General features: G+C 42.4%; 1 protein-coding gene across 1 annotated transcript in view; it reads left to right on the forward strand.

Moving 5' to 3' along the window:
* UBE4A (ubiquitination factor E4A) overlaps window positions 1–19,330 on the forward strand; it is a 38,659-nt gene that overhangs the window by 1,708 nt on the left and 17,621 nt on the right. Inside the window, exons 2-9 of the mRNA XM_018566170.1 lie at window positions 2,450–2,614; window positions 7,105–7,278; window positions 9,521–9,633; window positions 9,831–9,983; window positions 11,225–11,384; window positions 13,318–13,520; window positions 16,093–16,284; window positions 18,107–18,440. Coding sequence (XP_018421672.1) covers window positions 2,494–2,614; window positions 7,105–7,278; window positions 9,521–9,633; window positions 9,831–9,983; window positions 11,225–11,384; window positions 13,318–13,520; window positions 16,093–16,284; window positions 18,107–18,440 — 1,450 coding nt within the window. The 5' untranslated portion in view covers window positions 2,450–2,493. The remainder of the gene's footprint in view (window positions 1–2,449; window positions 2,615–7,104; window positions 7,279–9,520; window positions 9,634–9,830; window positions 9,984–11,224; window positions 11,385–13,317; window positions 13,521–16,092; window positions 16,285–18,106; window positions 18,441–19,330) is intronic.

Below are 19,330 nucleotides of genomic sequence, written 5' to 3' on the forward strand. Positions count from 1 at the left end.
GCGTATGATGTTCGCACAGCGCTAGCGCCCCTACATGGTGCTGAAGAGCATAGGAAACTCATCAGTGCCGTCTAGGGGCACTAACATTTATAAATGAACCCCATATAGATTTTATTCCTCCATCCCATCAGATACTCCTCACCCCCGGGGAGTGACAGTTCACTATATGAAACATTTACAGGGTTATTCACAAAAGGGTGAAGAGTTTGGCGAAGACAGGAGAAGTGAACAATCTAGGCAGAAATAGCTGATCTGAAAAAATTCTCCAATTCAGCTCACTTTCCAGTTCAGCTATGTTGGTCTAGATCAGGGGTGCCCATTAGGTAGATCGGGATCTACTAGTAGCTCTCAAAGCTGATGCTGGAGATCACGAAGGGTGTGAATGGCGGCCCCTCCATTTTGGTATGTTTATTTAGCTCCCTGACACCTTTCTGGTGGATACTGGTGGTTGAAGTGCTATGTATTACATCGAAGAATATTAATTTACACAGGCTGTTGCAAAATACAGCAAGTTCAGCCAGGAGAGAGAGAGCAGGGAGAGACAGACAGGAGAGAGAGGACAGATAGTGAGGAGAAAAAAATAGGAATGACAGCCAGGAGAGAGAGAGAGAGAGAGGGAGGAGAGACAGCCAGGAGGATGAGCAAGGAGAGACAGCCAGGAGGATGAGCAAGGAGAGACAGCCAGGAGGATGAGCAAGGAGAGACAGCCAGGAAAGAGAGCAAGGAGAGACATCCAGGAAAGAGAGCAAGGAGAGACAGCCAGGAAAGAGAGCAAGGAGAGACAGACAGGAAAGAGAGCCAGGAGAGAGAGAGCGAGGAGAGACAGCCAGGAGAGAGAGAGCGAGGAGAGACAGCCAGGAGAGAGAGAGCGAGGAGAGACAGCCAGGAGAGAGAGAGCGAGGAGAGACAGCCAGGAGAGAGAGAGCGAGGAGAGACAGCCAGGAGAGAGAGAGCGAGGAGAGACAGCCAGGAGAGAGAGAGCGAGGAGAGACAGCCAGGAGAGAGAGAGCGAGGAGAGACAGCCAGGAGAGAGAGAGCGAGGAGAGACAGCCAGGAGAGAGAGAGCGAGGAGAGACAGCCAGGAGAGAGAGAGCGAGGAGAGACAGCCAGGAGAGAGAGAGCGAGGAGAGACAGCCAGGAGAGAGAGAGCGAGGAGAGACAGCCAGGAGAGAGAGAGCGAGGAGAGACAGCCAGGAGAGAGAGAGCGAGGGAGTTTTTTTTTCGTTGGTAGATCTCCTGTAGCTCGTCATTTGAAAAGTAGATCATAACACAAAAATTGCGGGCACCCCTGTCCGAGATTGTTCCCTTCTCCTGCCTCTCCTTCACCCTTTTGTGAATAACCGTGATAATGTTGTTTGGTGATTCTTTTGTCCAGGTTTTGATACTTTATAACTTTTGATTATGTAACTTTTTTTGGCGTTAGTCAGATAAACCGTTATATCATTTTGGCATCATTGCTGCAGTTTATTAACCAATGTTTCTACTTTATATTACTCTTAAAGTTTTTTTGTTTTTTTTTAATGTAATAAAAATACAAATTCATTTTCTGTGGATACTTTTCTTCTTGCGTGTTTTTTTTGCATTTCTCATTCATTCTACAAAAGGTACATTTTAGTGTGCACCGTTTTAGGCTCGGTGCACACCTAGGCGACTGCCGCGCACTCAGGAGTCCCACATGTGTGCAACGATCGCAGTGTGGGTGCCATTATTTTCCAATGGCACCCCAGTCGCGCCGGGCGGATTGCGCGTTTTCCCTCCACAATTCCGCCCGTGCTTCTGAACACAATTATGGCTAAAACAGCCACACATCGTGTATCGCAGAAAATTGGACCCCAGTCGCCTGTCGTGACTGGGGTGCCATTGGAAAATAATGGCACCCACAGCGCGATCGGGCGTCTCATGACAGCATGGCAATCCGCGTGGAATCGTGCACGATTGCAGCGTGGTGGGGTGTCACCTAGGTGTGCACCGGCCCTACAGGTTTGCTACAAGAGACCCCGGCACATTTAGGCTATAGTGATTCTTTTAAGGCTCTGTTGACAGCTTTGTTCTGCAGGAATGTGGTTGTTACCACAACATGCGAAAACACGTGTTTTGCACATTGGTACACTGCAGCACTATTCATTCTTAATGGCACCCTAATGCACCTTGCCCATACACATGGTAACACCCTACCATGGGTAGTGGTGTGCTGCTTTGCAAGTACTGTATATGCGCCTTTATTGGGTGCAGTAGGCAGCCCTTTCATATGAATGGGCAGCCCTAAGACAACGCATGCCAACATATGTGCGTTACCGCAGATCCCAGCTTCAACGTTTATGGATGTCTAATCCCATACCTTTTATTTGGTACAGTAAAAATCAAGCTTACATTCTGTATGGAAAGAATACAGACTATAATCATTATTGTTTAATATATGTAAATATCAGATTTTGTGTGACTCTTGCAGGTTTTTGTTGATTGGACACTTCATGGAAGTTGCTGTTATATAACATGACGGATCAACAGAACAACAACAGCATCTCAGCAAATCCTTTTGCTGCATTGTTTGGGTCTCTTGCAGAAGCTCGCCAGTTTGCTGCTGGACAGAAGCAGCAATTTGGAGAGCAGTCAGGTAAATATTTTATCAGAAGTAAAGTCATATGGCTACAGGCAATGCTAAATTCTATAATGTAACCATACTCGGACCTCCAAAGATAAAAGCACTTTAAGACAAAATGTACTTATATTTTTTACCCCTTTGTCATGATCTAACCAAACCCACTCTACCCCCTCCACAGATTCATTCTTACTTTGATCCAGGGGCAGCGGCCTACGTAAATATTTACATCCAATGCAGCATGTTTCACTCTCTGGGCATTACATCCACATATACTTCTATAGGGCTGTGTGCCATGGCTGGTGATAAAGGGGGATGGCAGGAGACAGCCCCATAGAAGTCTATGGGGCTGCAACGTGCAGGCGAGGCCAGGAGTGCTCTTCAGTATTTTGTTTATTCAGAAGTTGAGAAATTTCTGCTTTTACCACAGGTCAGAATTTGAATACATAAATAAAGTGATCACAGTGCTTCATCACCTTTCCCTTATTAGAAGGAAATGGTCATCTAGACCAGTGCTTCTTAAAGTGTGGGTCGCGACCCCATATGGGGTCCCACAAGTGAACAGGGGGGTCGCGATCTGAGTCCCCGGCCAGGACCGCCATCAAGGGGGTTGTGTGAGGGGCCCAGGCGGCCGGGGAAGCAAGATTTTTTTTTTCTTTTCGTTTAATGTGCAGTGTAGTGTAGTTTTTAAGGTCGCATACCCCCCACCTCTGTGCACTTGGTACCTTCCTGAGCACGTGCATGCAAGAAGGTGTTCTTTACCGCGATTCCGAGGGCTACTTGGCTGTATCCCAGTGGAAACACGCGACCAAAACGCCCCAAAGAAGTACATGTACTTCTTTGGGCGTAGGCCGTTTTGTAGCGCGTTCAGACGGGCTGAAATACGCCCAAACAATGGGATTTCGGTGTTTGAGCGTTTTGCAGAGCGTTCGAACGCGCTACAAAACACCCAGGTGTGAACCAGGCCTTACATTGACGGAGCTTCCTTTAACCCAGCAGAAGTGGAGCACAGCTGCTGGAGGGAGAGGAGGCGAGAGACACCGACTGACGCTAGGGGAGGGGGGGAACACCGACGTTGAGGGAAAGAGGGGAGAGACACCGTCCGATGCTGGGGTCCCCTAAAAATTTCCTCGGCCAAAAAGGGGTCACGAGTGGAGAAAGTTTAAGAAGGCCTGATCTAGACGAAGGAATCCCAAGAAAAGCCACAACTTGCAAGCCGCAGCAATGAAATCACTTGTGAAGTCAATTAACACAGATAACATTTATTATAATATTGTTTCAAGAATGTCTGAGTCTCTAAAAACAACCCTGACCAACCTGGTTTGATTAAAGAGTTCTAGTTTACATTTCCATTATGCTGTTAAGTATGCTGACCATTTTTCATTAAAGCCCAACTCCAGGGAGATTCAAAGTATTCCCTTCAAGTATACACTTCAAGGGTTAACCTCTCACTTATGCCTAGGGGGCAGGATAAAGGTGTTCAATATACCTGATCCCTGCTCCCGCTGACCCTCCAGCGTTCTAGACCGCTCCCCGCAGGAAATCCCGAGATAGTACGATAATCGCAAAGTGTATGGAAGGCGTGTGACCGTTTCTACTGTACAATCGCACGTCTTCCGTCGAACAAGCAGGCTGGAAAACCCGCCGAGAATCGTACGATTCTCAGCGGGTTAGTGGCGTGCTTGTTCGACAACTGCCGAACGGGCCGGTGTACTCACGCACACACTGCCCATTCAGCATTGCAGTCATCGGAAGCCCGTCCCTCAGCGCGGAGAGGTTGCGATGATCGCAAGTACGATCTGCCTGTCCACGATGGGCAGATCGTAAGTTTTTTTTAAATTACTTTAAAACCATCGCAAGACAAAAGTCTTGCGAGGGTTGTGCGGTGTATGGCCACCTTTACACCTTGTGCACTTGTGGTCTTAGGACTGCTGATTTCATCAAGTACAATGCAGACTCCATAGCCCTGCATTGTACACAAGGACGCTGAGGGACAGTCCACAGCTGGAGTGGACAGCTAGAATAAGAAAGTGCTGACTTCCGAAAGAATGGGGATCAGGTAAGTAAAACCGCTTTATCCTGCCCCCTAGACATAAACAAGCAGTTAAACCTTGCAGGGACAGCCCTACTGCAAGGAAAAACTCTTAATTTCCTTGGAGTTGGGCTTAAAGGGGGTCAATCTGAATTTTTTGTTGCTAGACGTTCTACCAATTGAAACACATGTTGCACAATAGCTTTTAATAAGTTTAATTTTCAGGGATTGAATTGAGGTGAACACGCTCTATTATGCTATGTCATGGACCACTCATCCCACCTATGTAGATATTAAATGACTATTGTTGACGCACCTCCAACTTGGTTCTGAAACAAGTTGATACTTGCTCATTAACACCTTCATGACTGAGCTTGTTTTTAGTTTCTGTTCGTAAATGACTGACACACTTTTTAAATTTTTGCTGTGTGATTCCACGTCAGTAATATATTTTCTTACAAAGTGCACCCACGAGTATTGTTTTTTAGAGCAGTGGTCCCCAACCCCCGGGCCCGCGGACCGGTACCGGTCCGTGGATCAAATGGTACCGGGCCGCCCAAGGAACATTACATTATTTCCATTTTATTTACTGTGGTGTATTTCTCTCGGGTTTGTCTGACTTTCCAGGACGAGAGGTTAACTGGGAGCTGAGAGACGTCACCTAAAGCCGCACCAATACCGCTCATGTGCAAAATATCGTGATATCGGGGTGGTTTTAGGTGACGTCTGGAGCTGAGCGGCTGCAAGCGGCAGTGGCGTTGTAGCTTTGGTAAAGAGAAGGTGTGTATCGCTCTTCTCTCTGTTCACCGGTACTTTCTCATGTTTAACAGTGCTTGGTGTACGTGTATATTGTGTTTGCTCAAATTTAACCCACAAATTAGCAAACATTAGTACGAAACAGACGTCGTTAGAAAGTTTCCTTGGGAAAAAGAAAAGGCCCAGTGAAGAGACAGAAGAAGGGCCTTCAACATCAAAGAAACATGTAACTTTTAAAAGACAATACCATGAGTCCTACTTGAAATATGGATTTAATCGGGACAGGTGATTCCAATCTAAAATATAAACAATCAACGTCCCCCCATCAGCGGGCCGCGGTAAAATTATCAAACGTTGACCGGTCCGCGGCGATAAAAAGGTTGGGGAGCACTGCTTTAGAGGACAGATAGGGCTATGTGTTTATATCACATATGTGTACCTAACGCCTCACTTAGGATGAATAAAATATAAAAAAAGAGGAAAAAAAACACTTTTTCCCCAGTTTTGATTTGTAGTATTTTTTTTTAGCAAAACAGCACAGCTAAAATAAATGCAATAAATACATTCATGTATTTGTCCTTTTTATTAAGCTTACATCCCTAGGATTTTAGAAATGTTTCTGTGGTTTCTCGGCCTAAAACCTAACATTTTAATCTAAAAGCTAAAAGTGGTCACCTGGCATACAATGTCACTGTCACCAAGTGTCACACTTAGTGACAGCGTCATACTTTGAACATTGTCATGAGGGGGATCAATTAAAAAAATTAACCCCTTAGGGTGAAAAACAAATCTGCAGCTCAGCTGCCGATTTTCATTGCAGTGGGTTAATTTTATATATTAATGATAGTATAAAAATATATTTAATTATATATCGTTTTTATTTGTCACATTTATTTTAATTTTTTTTACACTTTAAAATATATTTTTTACATTTTTTTATTTAAATTATATCAACCAGTCATTGTGAACGAATCTCACTATTACTGCTTGATAATTTAATTAATTTTTGGTTATTATTAGGCTGCTTCAAACATAAGAACAACCAATAATAAAGTTAGTGAGACTAATCCTGCAGCATTTCAGGATCAGATGTCACTAAAGGTTTTCTGATTGTTCCAACAACGATCAGAAAACCTGCAACATTGTATCGGCAATAAAAACATGTATCTGAATGTTTCTATTGCTGAAAGTTTAGAAGAAAAAAGCCGGTATACATTGGGATTTCCCGATCTATACCAGCTGTCAGTGAGAGCAGTAAAAGCCGCTCTGCTCTCACTGACTTAACTCTTTCATTAATGGATGCCTCAATACTGAGGCATCCATTATCGAACGGTAACCACTGATTCTCAGCGGATACCAACATTACAGAGCCCCAAATAGCTGACCACGTACCGTGAACGTGAGCAGTTATTTGGGCACTTCGGGGCGGGACGTACAGTGTACGTCTCCTGTCACAAAGGGGTTTAAGTTGAAGAAATACAGTACCATGCGACTATTATTTTGAATTTATGTTCTATGAATTTAACCTAATCGGTCTTATTCAGAATTATTGATCTTATGTGGAAGATGTCCACAATAGCCAAAACAATTCCTTTTCTTTTTTTTATTATACAGTATGACAGTTACATTTTCTTTCTCAAATTTTTATTTAATAAGCTCAACATCCCCATTTCTAGTAGTATTTTATGATAACCAATTACCTTTTCTGCTTTTATAGAGGACACAGGCGAGAGTCAGGATGATTCTGACAACAGTGTTTCAGAGAGCTTGGATGACTGCGATGATTCTGTGGCAGAAATAAGCCGCTCATTTCGATCTCAGCAAGAAATATGTGAACAGCTGAATATCAACCATATGATTCAGAGAATCTTTCTTATCACATTGGATAACAGTAAGTATGAAATTGTCAACTTTAAGGCCTTGTTCACACCAAGCGCGGAGCAGGTGCAGAGCAGTTGCAGACCGGATCAAAACTGCGCCCAATGTATTCCAATGGTATTTTTTGCTCCAGTTCACATCGCAGCGTGCAGGTCCAGAGCAGGTGAAAAAACTGCAGCAAGCCCTATTTTACCTGCTCTGGATCTGCAAGCGCATCAAAAACGCATGCAAAAAAAAAGGTATGATATTCCACCGATTGTAACAGGAATTGTCGGATAGGCATCAACATTAATGTAGCCAGTACTAAAGCATGATGACATAAGGTTACAAAGAGCATAGTCAGGCAAGCCAAAGAGTAGAAGGTGAAAGTGCAATGTTTGATATGATGTACCATGGAAATATGCAAGTAAAATCTTAAGACACTTGAAGGACTGGAGGTAGGAAAGAAGAGTTCAAGAACATGTGAAAGGAAGGAACAGGACTTGCCCCATTATACAGTGAAATTGGGGTCAGGTGAGGACTTATGTTGAAAAATTATGGGTTCTTCTATTGAGGATGACCCGTGGTGTATGTTATTCCATCGCACTGTAGAATCTACAGCTAGATATAAATGTTCACTGATCCCTCACCTACTTGATACCACTCTATTGGAAGAAGATCTCCATCCCTTCTTTACACCAGTGGTTCGAAAAAGAATTGATGATATCTGTAATATGGAAGAGATGGTTCTATCATCTAAAGGCCAATGCAAACGATTCTATAAAATATGGCCATGCTAGTTGGAATTTAGGACACATGCCGACTAGGTTTTGGTGATGTCTTTGGTACATTAACAATGGTCTCAAACTGGTGAGGTATACAGATTTAGAGGGGTCCCATTTCTTTCCTTTTTTTGTTGTTTTTTGTCTGACTTAAGAAATGGTTATTAAAGAAGTATTATATTTTTGGTAGAATAAATTGGTAGAATAAAAGAAGATATGCTATATAATATTTTAACTATATTTATTTAAATGCCTATATTAAGGGAGGGTGGGAAAATGGGAATTCCAGTGTATTAGCTCTCTAGACAATAAAATGTTTGGCAAAAAAAAGTTGTCAAATCTTGGGAGTTGAAAGTAAAATATCCACAGTTGCCATACGAGGTGGAATTTAGAGTGGGTATCGCCAAGATAGCCATTCATTTCTCATTGATTATTATTCCAGTAAACCAATTTTTAATGGCTTCTAATCTTAGGGTGGATGTTTTCCAACCTTTTCCAAAAGTTCATTTGATAGCAGTGAAGCACGTTCAGAATGAAAAAGAGCAGGGCTGGACAAATCCCAGGAGCCAGGCAGCCAATTCTCCTTCAAAATTACAGCTGGTGCCTAATTGTTGAAGTTGTCTATAGTTGTCAATGAAGCTGGGTCTGAAAAAAAAATCCTGTTGGCTCCTGGACTTGACAGACTGGCTCCAGAACTCTATATTTTCCATATTTGTCCACCCCTGAAATAGAGGAGGAATTTGTTTATTACGTAAAATGTTATATGGGTCCTTGTGAAAGTTAGTTTGCAGTAATGTATGAACGAGGTTATGAACCCATATATTGATTCAAAGTTGGGCAGGTTCACCAAATATGCACCTGAGTGATAACAACCATGAAAGCAGGTTGGGGTGTAGTACCACATATAGAAACATTTTACAAGCTCTAGACCTTTCGAGTCTGCCAAATGTCCTGCCAGTCTTTAGACGGTTAGAGGGGAGTTGAGTCCAATTTCCAATTAGTGTGGTACATTCTAACAACTGTGCACTTGGAAGATACGATGGAGGTGTAGATTAGAGATATCAGACCATAAGCCTGAGGGTCAGATCTACATTTACTTTCAAAAGGATTGAGTAGGTATAGAGTTGGGGGAGTGCGGACTACTATTTACAAGTCCATTATACATTTATTTTTGAAAGCTCCCTTACTCAGCCCTTTTAATGATTAGATGGGTGACCATGCACACCCTGCGCACTGATGGAAGCAGGACATACGGGGACATAAGATCCTTCTGCCCTTTGTCATGTGAGGCAGAGCCATCCAAGTCCTGCTTCCGAGCCGTATAGCAGTTCCCTAGCTAACTAAAGATCTTGGTGGAGAAACATTAGGGCAGAATGACCGGGGGACATTTTCCATTCTTTATGGTGACCTGGATTTATCCAGCCCACGTCTGTTGTATTGGGTTAAACTTTGTATACATATATGTATTGGTGTTTCACATATTCTCTTTTTCAGGTGATCCCAGTATGAAAAGTGGTAATGGAATCCCTCTGCGCTGTGTGTACCTGGAAGAGCTGGGTTCTGACCTGGATGGGCAGGATTGGTTGGACATGGACAATATAGAACAGGTACATCACAGAGGAAAATCAGGGATTGTTTCACATAAGTTAGTATAGAAGCATATTTTGCATTGGTAGGCTACGTTTATCTGTGATACCTGAAGAAGGACCTAAGAAGCTATGACCACGTTGTAGTTTGTCAACTTGAAAGTTTTTTATTCATGTTCTATTTCTGGATATGTAACCATTTGTTGCATTTGTTGTAGGCTGTATTTACTCGCCTTCTACTGCCTGAGCCAGGAAAATATGTGATATGCATGACATCCTCTGGAGCTCCAAACCTGTCTGCAGAGAGAGATGCTGGAGAAAAGCACATCTTCCCCTTCCTGTTTTCCTGTTTCCAGAGAGCCAAGAAGGAGGTGAAAATTTAACCAAGTGATAAGGATTTATCCATCACTCTTTTAGTCTCTCCAAAAGGAGAAAACACTTCTGGGTAAATGCCATTTTTTACATGGCAAGCCTGTCAGTCAATCACCCTTTGTGTGTTTAAAGCATTACACATGCTTTGCTAACTCATAACATCCAACTGTGGATAGTTCTGATTTGGCAATCTTAGTCTCATTAGAATATGACTAATAAGTCTGGTCAGCATGCAAAGCACCACCGAAGTGACTTCACTGTAATACTATGTACTGGTAGGAAGATTTTATCCACCTGAGAGGATTCAAATATGAGAGCTGTCATTGCTGACTTGTTGTTGAAGGTTCAGGATGCTGGGCTGTCATTCTTATCGTTCCTTTATTACTTGGTGAGTCTCTGACCTGGAACAAGCATGTGTATAATTCATGTCTGGACACCTAATATGCCTTTCAATTTTCTGAGACTGTGAATCACTGAATACTGAAGCAAGGAGAAGAATTGCACCATCTCAAATGAGTCAGCAATGGCATTTCTCACATTTCTGTTCTGACAGGTTGCCTATAAAGTGACTAAGGTTGCTAGTAGGTATAAAGTGAACACACCTAGAGGTGTCTGCACATAGTGGCAGCAGCTTTCATTGCCCCCTCTATGCTGGACTGGCATTCTGAGTGAGCAAAGCACTGTTATTTCTCAAGTGTAAAAAAATCCATCACTACGGTGTGTGGAAAGAGGGAACCGACAGGCAAGCTCCATTACTACCAGGAAGTGCCAGAGCTTTGTGAACTGACCAACATTCAAACATAGAGGGCATAAGGAAAGCTGGTACATGTATGTGCAGCCAGCATTTTGTGTCTGCATTTTATACCGGATAGCAGCTTTATTTTTTTCTAGTGAACAAGTCACTTGAAGCATTGATATGTAGCACTCCAGTGAAGTTATTTCCTTTTTGAGAGACTTATTTGCATTTCCTTGGGAGCACTGTATGCCTCTCATTGCTTGTACTTAGCTGCTCAGTGAAGTTATTTCTTGCTCATCATTTTTGCATGATGCTTTCACTTTTTGTTGTATTTCCTCTTATATTCTCTAAGGCGATACAGTACCATTGGTATATGCCCTGCCTCAAAGATAATTGTTGCTAAATGAGATGACTTCTTCCCTCAACGCTCTACCCTACCAAACATAAACTGAGCAATGGGCCTTTTCTTGTATCTTTGTTACTATATTTCACTTGTCTGTACAGGTCACTAAGGTACCAGAGAATCTGCTGCCATATGCAGTTCGTTGCAAGGCTCTGTCTGTTTCAAATGCACGCACTCTTCTACTTACCCCAGAGATCTATCAGGGGCAAGATGTTCCAGCGCAAGTGGTAGACTTGATGCTTGAGGGATTACAAGGGGCAAGTGAGTATTGAATAATCTCTTGAAAATGAATGCATGCATGGTTTTCTATATTATAAATCTGTGTTAAGAGTGTAGTTGATATATTCATTCTCCTTTCTTTGTTATAATATGACTTATAGAGTGGTTGTTGAGATTTATGGGTTGTATTAAAGTGTATGTATAGCCAGCACTATTCCTTATAGTCTTGGATAGAATATGACGAGTTAAAACTTCTGACGGTTAATTTTGTGTTGTTTGTGTCTCAGTGGGGAGATTTCCCTTCACTTCCTCCCCCCTCTCCCTGTGACACAACATAGAATGAGAGGAGAGCTCTTCAAAGGAGAATACCCCAAGAGTTGTCAGGTTTCTCCATTGGAAAATATACCATAGGCTTTTGATCTGGTCGCAACTCTTAAAGGAGAATTATGAGGCAAGTGATTTTCACTCAGCCTCATAATCTGAGCCGACCTGTGACAATGAAACTGTCACAGGTCAGCTCAGTAGATCGGGAAGTGAGTGGACACATACCGTCGCTCGCTCACTTCTCGATCTATCCCTGCAGAGAGCCGTGACCGTCATTCACGGCTCCGTGTAGGGATTCCCCCCCTCCCCTGTCCGATCCTCCAGTGCTGACTGGCAAAACAGACGGGGGAGGGGGCGGGCTCAGCAGGCTCTGCCTCTGGATAGGCAGAGCCAGCTGTCAATCCCGCAGCTGGGTGGATCTCGACAGCAATGTGGGGATCTGTCCCAGCTGCAGCGTCTCAGTATACCGCAAGCTGTAGCTCGCGGTATACGGAGCTTTGGGTCAAGGGAGAACGCTAGTTTGTGTTCTCCCGTTACCCTTAGGAGAACTATGGGGAAAAGGCAGAGCCAGCTGTCAATTCCGCAGCTGGGTGGATCTCGACAGCAATGTGGGGATCTGTCCCGGCTGCGGCGTCTCACTATACCGCAAGCTGTAGCTCGCGGTATACGGAGCTTTGGGTCAAGGGAGAACGCTAGTTTGTGTTCTCCCGTTACCCGTAGGAGAACTATGGGGAAAAGCACTGACCCCATAGTTCTCCTTTTAACCTTTTTTCATTTCCCATCACTTTCTGTCCTAATGACAGTGGTCACCAGGCAAATAGCGTGAATCTTCCAAACGCACCAATTAAAAACCTGATACGGGTTCTAGTCCTTTACAACAATCCAATACAAAAAGTGTCTATTTATAGACTTTTAGGGGTATATATTAGGGATGCACCGATACCAGTTTTTCGGTATCGAGTACTAGTACAGATATTTATCTTTCAGTACTCGCCGACACAGACTAGAGATACCGGTACTTCCACTAGCAGGAAGCCGTCATTATCCACCACCTGGCTTCTTGATTGCCCGGGAAGTTGGCTCCATGCTGTTTGGCTTCCCAGCCAATCAATATTCGGTGATTCTAGTATCGGTGCATCACTAGTATATAAATGTTTTCACACCATATTTACAAAACTTTCACCCAGGATTCACACATTTAATTGGATTAAATTGAAATAATGTTGTGTGAAAATATTTTTTAAAAGACCTCTAATGGCTCATGCACACAGGCGCATGTAAGGGCCTTTTTTTTCCTGCACAGAGGATACACAGCTGTGCATACAGCCACCCATAGACATGAAGGGCTGTACACAGGTATACTTATGTACTCGCATAAACCTGTGTATTGCATACCGATGTGTTCTCTAAATGCAGACTTTTTGTGTTCAGCCATGCACAACCATTTATGTCTATGGGCGGCTGTAAACACCAGGTGTGGTCACCAGGTGCAGAAAAAAATCCAAATTTACGTTGTACGTTTCTAAATGCGCATATGTTCATAAGCCCTAAGTGTTGTATTTATAATGGTAAAACATAGTACTGAGTTTATTCCTGAGCTGTAAGCTCCTGACTATCAATCTTTGCAGTCATGCTCAATACTTTCTTTTAGATTTCGAAGAGGTGGTAGAGTTCTTGGAGGAAATCATTGAGGCGCTTCTTGCAGATGAAGAAGTGCGCTCCTTCAATGAAGTTTTCCTCCCAGTGTTTGATGTGATTCTTGAACGTGTCCGGGACTTGGATTTATGTCAGATGCTTCTATACAGTTATCTCGACCTACTTCTATATTGTACCAAGCAAAAAGACTTTGCAAAGGTGAGCAAAAGAAAACCTAATGTAGGCATACCATGAATGTATCCTTATCTACTTTGCTACATGAAAACTTCACATAAAGATTAAAGGAGAACTATGGGGTCAGTAATTTTCCCCATAGTTCTCCTTAGGGTAACGGGGGGACACAAACTAGCGTCCTCCCGTTACCCTAAGCTCAGTATACCGCGAGCTACAGCTCGCGGTATACTGAGACGCCTCAGCCGGAGCGGATCCCGACATAGATGACGGGATCTGCCCAGCTGCGTGAGTGACAGCTGGCTCTGCCTATCTAGAGGCAGAGCCAGCTGTACCCGCCCCCTCCCCCGTCCGTTCCGCCAGTCAGCGCTGGCAGATCGGAGGGGGAGAGGGGAATCCAGCCCCTCCCCCTGTCACGGCAGAGAGCCGTGACAGGATCGAGAGGCGAGCGAACCCGGTATGTGTTCGCTCACCTCCCGATCTACTGAGCCGACCTGTGACAGTCTCATTGTCACAGGTCGGCTAGAACTATGAGGTGAGTGAAAAGCACTCGCCTCATAGTTCTCCTTTAAAGTGAAATGGCTAAACACACAGTTGAAATAAATATTTTAATGTTAACAGTTCCTTTTCAAAGGATTTGTAATGCAGTTCAGCCATTCTTGTGATATAGGCATCTTTTGCACAATGAACACTTCTTTCCTTATTTAATAATCCAGCTTCTTAGTTTAGCTTTGTGGTTTCCCGTGTCACCTCTCCCCCTCCAGCCTGATCATTTGACAATGAATTAACATCATCCTCCCTAACCAATGAGCAGAACTCTGACCTAAGAAGCAGTAAGGGCTCATGTCGGCGTTTCTTAACCTTTTTTTTTAGTCACTGCACCCTTTAAAAGTATACAGGATCTTGATGTTCCCCAATCTAAAAGGTAAAAAAACATAAAAAGTACATACTGCTACTTCAAAGTGTATACCTTTAGGGAGCAAAAAAAGAAACGATGTGTGTTGGCCCCCAAAATACATACCAGACCCTTATCCTAGATAGGGGTCTGATATGGAATTTTAGGGGGACCCCACACAAAAAATTTGCCCTCCTCCCCCCCGCCATTACATCAGAAGCCATCCATCACATCTGAAGCCCTCTCTTTCACATCAGAGTTCCTCCATTCACATTAGAGTCCTGTCCTCACATCAAGAGCCCCCCCTTCTTTAGGGGCCCGTCTACACCATGGAAACACATGATGCTGCGCAGAAATTTGCAGCACCCCTGACAGAGCCAGGTGACACCCTGGTTGGGTAGGGCTGCCATAGCCTACTGATTGGACAGCTGCACCCTATTACAATGTAACAAAATGTTTGCAGCTACCACTGATTGTTGTGACTCGCTGTTTGTAGTGATAAGTGCATTAGAAGTGGCTGCACAGACCAGAACTTTGGCTTTTAAACTGATAGTGGCTCCTGACAGTTACACTCCAGCAGACCCAAACCTGAATTCCTGCAAAGTGTGTATACAACATCCAAGGTTCAAGTGATTAAACATTTGAGCAGTTTGTGTGGAATTCATTTTTTTATGTTGTTTTTTTCCCTAATTGAGGTCTTTTTCTTTTGGCTGTGTTTCTCCTGCCAGTTCTGTGTGACAGCTTGCATTTAACATAGAAATATAGGTGTATCTGCCTCTTTTTTACTTGCCAAGAACGTTAGTGTCTTGGTGACAGGCTTCGGGCTTTTTTAGGCAAATACAGTTGCTTTCAGTTGCTATCGCTTGCACTTGACATCAGTTTGAGATGTTCTTGAGACAATTCACAGTTCATTGACAGATACCTTTTGACTTCCTTCTAAGCGACATCAACCTGCTTATGCTTTCCCATTGACTTGTATGGGGAGAAAGGAAGTTCTGACGTATCGACAGCGGCCCTTTAAAATATAACAGGCAACATGTACATCTGCTAATCGCAGGTCTGTGAACGCTTACCTGCCAGTAATTTATCAATTTCCCTGACTCCTCTAGCTTTAGAGCATCTTTTGCTGCTGTCTTGAATAAGTAATGTGGGATAAATAGGAGGGTGCAACTTTGGATGGATCTAACATTTTAAATAACAGTATCAATAGATTCCTTGTGTGTAATATAACTTTAAAGCTGAATGTTAGGTAGCTATAACAGACACAAATAAACGCACATCTGTAATTATTAATTCATAATTGGCTGTATTTTTAAATGCAAGCAATGTAAGTACATGAATTTGAGCTAGTATCAGCCTTTCATTCCCTGTAGAGCAGGGCTGGAGTGTGAGAGGGAGAAGCAGCACAAGAAGTCAATCTGTTCATGTGTTGACAAGAAGCATGCTAATTAGAAGGGAAAGCAGAGCGATTGATGGATGAGCTCATCACTGTGCTGCTTCTCTCTTTTTACTGTCCAGTCACAGGCTGAGACTGGTTTATTACAACCTGGGCTTAGAGAAAGTAGGTTAAATGATGCTAGCCATCAGACTGAGGGCTGCAGGGGAAATCTCAGGATTGAAGGTGAATAGTGAAAACAAAGCTGCTTTTGTTGTTTTATCTTTTAATTGGCTGTTTATACAGAAATGTTTTTATTCTTTATGTAGGTTTTTGTGAAACACATTCAACCTCAAGATCCAGCGAATGGGCATCAATACCAAAAGACATTGCTGGGTGAAATTCTCAGCATTTCCTGTCTCTTACGTACCCCTGGTGTGGTAGAAAATCATGGATATTTTCTAAACCCATCGCGTTCCAGTGCACAGGAGATTAAAGTGCAAGAATCAAATATCCATCAGGTAAAATAGTCCTTTCAATTAGCCTGATTTAGTAAAGTTTGCCAGGCTAAATCCCTTCTCATCAACCCAAAAACAGGGAGCACAGGCACCCTCTGCCCTCAGAGCCTAGCCGATGACTGAAAAACCCCTTGGCCTAGAAATGGTTATCATGCCTCTGGTTGACAGACAAGTGTGGAGGAAAGTGTGTTTTCATCTCTCTGACCAATGTTAAGAACGTCAAGAATTATATGGGTGTGGGTAGGATATAGAAGCACTGGAGATCCTGATTCTGAAGTTCAATCAAGAAGAATTACTTTCTAACAAGGGCGAGGTGTTTTTTCTGTTTAGATTGGTCTTTAGATGAATGTATATGAGGTGCAAAGGACCCCTTTACCAGTTTACCAAGGGGCAGATGGTAGTGCATAAACTTATTCCCATACTCACTGGACCATAGCGAGCAAAGCCTATGTATCGAAAACCTATACTTGCCATTGTGAAAGTGTATTTTCCCTATTGCAACCAAATTGGGATAACCCCTTTTTTTTTATATATATCTGTTACTTTATATGTGTTCCAATTCACATCTCGGAACTAAAAATAAATATAGAAACATTGCTACATACATTTTTAAGTGATTTTTTACTTGTTTAAATCCTACCTGGTTTCCTCCTATGTAGTATTTAGGAGGAGCTGTGAGAAGTTATGTTTACTCTAATTAACTCTGCCTGTACTGGCTGGCACATCTCATTATATGTGGTAAACTAGATTTGAACAATGCCTCTCTTAACAAAGGGTTAAAGACTTAGAGAATTTGTATGTTAAGGAGAGGAAGCTGAGTCTGTCCCTTAGTTTGTCTCTCTACTTTCACTTTTAAACTGCTCCGAGTATCCTGGGATCTGCACAAAGGTTTTCACCAAAGAAACAACTAAAAGGCAAGACATTTCTATTTCAAAAAGTTCTTTTAGGGAGGTTGTGTGAATGGGAAAACATAACAATCATTTAGTGGGGATTTCTCAAATTTGACTGCAAAAGTGGAAATACTCTTTAAAGCAGAATTGCAGGAAACGTGTTTTTTAACTCTTGCACTGCGGGGGTACCTGCTCATTTTTGTCTAGGCTCCAAAAACAAAAGTTATACTGACCTGAACCGTGGATCCGGCTTGTTTCTAAACCGGTCCTTCCAGCTTCTCTCCCCCTCAGCTGCAGCGGTCTAAGGTCCCTGAGTAAACGCATTCTATACACAGCGTATAGACGTGAGGACGTCAAGGAATAGTCCAATGCTGCAGTGCAGGTGACAGGCTGGAAGGAGCGCTGAAACAACTTGCTGGCTTGGAGCTTCGGGTGAGTATAAGTGTTAATTTTGAACCTAGGCAAAAATGAGTAGTTCATCTTTGTAGTGCGGGGGTTCCCACTGCAAGGGTGAATAAAATGTTTTCTAGGAGTTCTTCTTTTAAGCATTGGCGGTATGGGAAAGGTGTCTTATTTTTCAACCTCCCTTGAGGTTGCCCTGAAAGCCATGGGGACACAAACCTGCACGGCTGGTGTATCCAGTATCGTAGCTTAATGAATCAGGGCCATTGTATTTCTCAAATCCAAAAGAATGTATTGATTGGATTCTTAAATGCAAAATTTCAGCATATCTTTCATTCAATCTCCGAGTCTTGTAGGACATAAATGTTTTTGTATAGAAGATTCTCTGGCTATTTTTTAAATGGCAGAATAAGTTCAAATATGTGCAAATATATATGGATTTTGGCTCCGAAGCAGACAGAATAAATACAGATCATTGTTGGTTAGCTGCACGTTGTATATAACTCTTGGCTTGTCATTTCTCTCTTGATCAGTTCATGGCTCAGTTTCATGAGAAGATTTATCAGCTTCTGAAGAACCTCCTTCAATTATCTGCAGATACCAAACACCATATCTTATTATGGCTAGGGAACTGTCTACATGCCAATGCTGGTCGTGCTAAAATCTGGGCCAGCCAGGTCCCTGAAATTTTCCTCCAGACTTATGCTTCCGATAGCTTCTTTTTGAACTTGGGTGCTGCCCTACTTCGCTTGTGCCAGCCTTTTTGTAAGCCAAAATCTGCTCGCTTGCTGACATTCAACCCCACTTACTGTGCTCTGCGGGAAATCAATGAAGAAGAGCGAAAGACCTGGAATGTCCACATGAAGGGTGAGCACAAACAACAAGTTTTTCCATTACTTTTTCATTGGATGTTCTCTATCTATCTAGTGTTATTCCATGGTGATATGTTCAATAGTCCTGAAATCACTGAGAGATTTTACCAAAAAGTTCCACATTGATGTCATAGAGAATAGATTCAATCCACGTTTATGTCTCATAAAGAGTTTGGAAGAATTATAAAATTAATACTTCTTTAAAGCTTTCAAACCTTCTATATTTACATCACTTAGACTTGATTAATCTATTGAAAAAAATATTTAAAAATCAGACTTATAATTAGACTTGGGTAGAGCATTATAGTAGTAAAAGCTGTTTGTGCAATGCAATTTGTGTTAGGTTTTTTGGTTGGAAATTATTCCTAACTAATTAACTGCATCAACATTCCAGGTTAATATAGAAACAAATAATTGTTTTCTATATTAACCTGATTTGTCTTCTTTTAACTACCCAATCCTCACCCCTACTTACCCTTTGTACCTTCATCCCCCCTTCCGGTGACCTATCTCTTCCTTAGCTCATGTATTTGAAGAACGCCAGTTACACCAACCCTATACTGGATGTGAGCTGCTACACCTACTACAACCTAAGAAATATTTTTTGCTACATTTGTGTTTGCAATATCTTAATTGCGTATATGCTTGTTTTTGCTTTTTTTAATAACAAAAGACAATTATATTATTCTTTTTTACAACTGAGTTTTATTGACCTTTACTAAACTTGTTGAAATCCATTAAAATAAGATTATACATAAAAAATCTAAAATAAATTTTAAAAAAATAAGATTATATAAAAAATAGATTTTGTTGCATACATTTGCCAATAAATGTGAAGCTACACTACCACCTTGAGTCACCTCTACAATGTGTGATCTCTGTCTA

This window comes from Nanorana parkeri, unplaced genomic scaffold, assembly GCF_000935625.1.
Source record: "Nanorana parkeri isolate BGI_ZX_2015 unplaced genomic scaffold, ASM93562v1 scaffold922, whole genome shotgun sequence".
Taxonomy (NCBI): Eukaryota; Metazoa; Chordata; class Amphibia; order Anura; family Dicroglossidae; genus Nanorana; species Nanorana parkeri.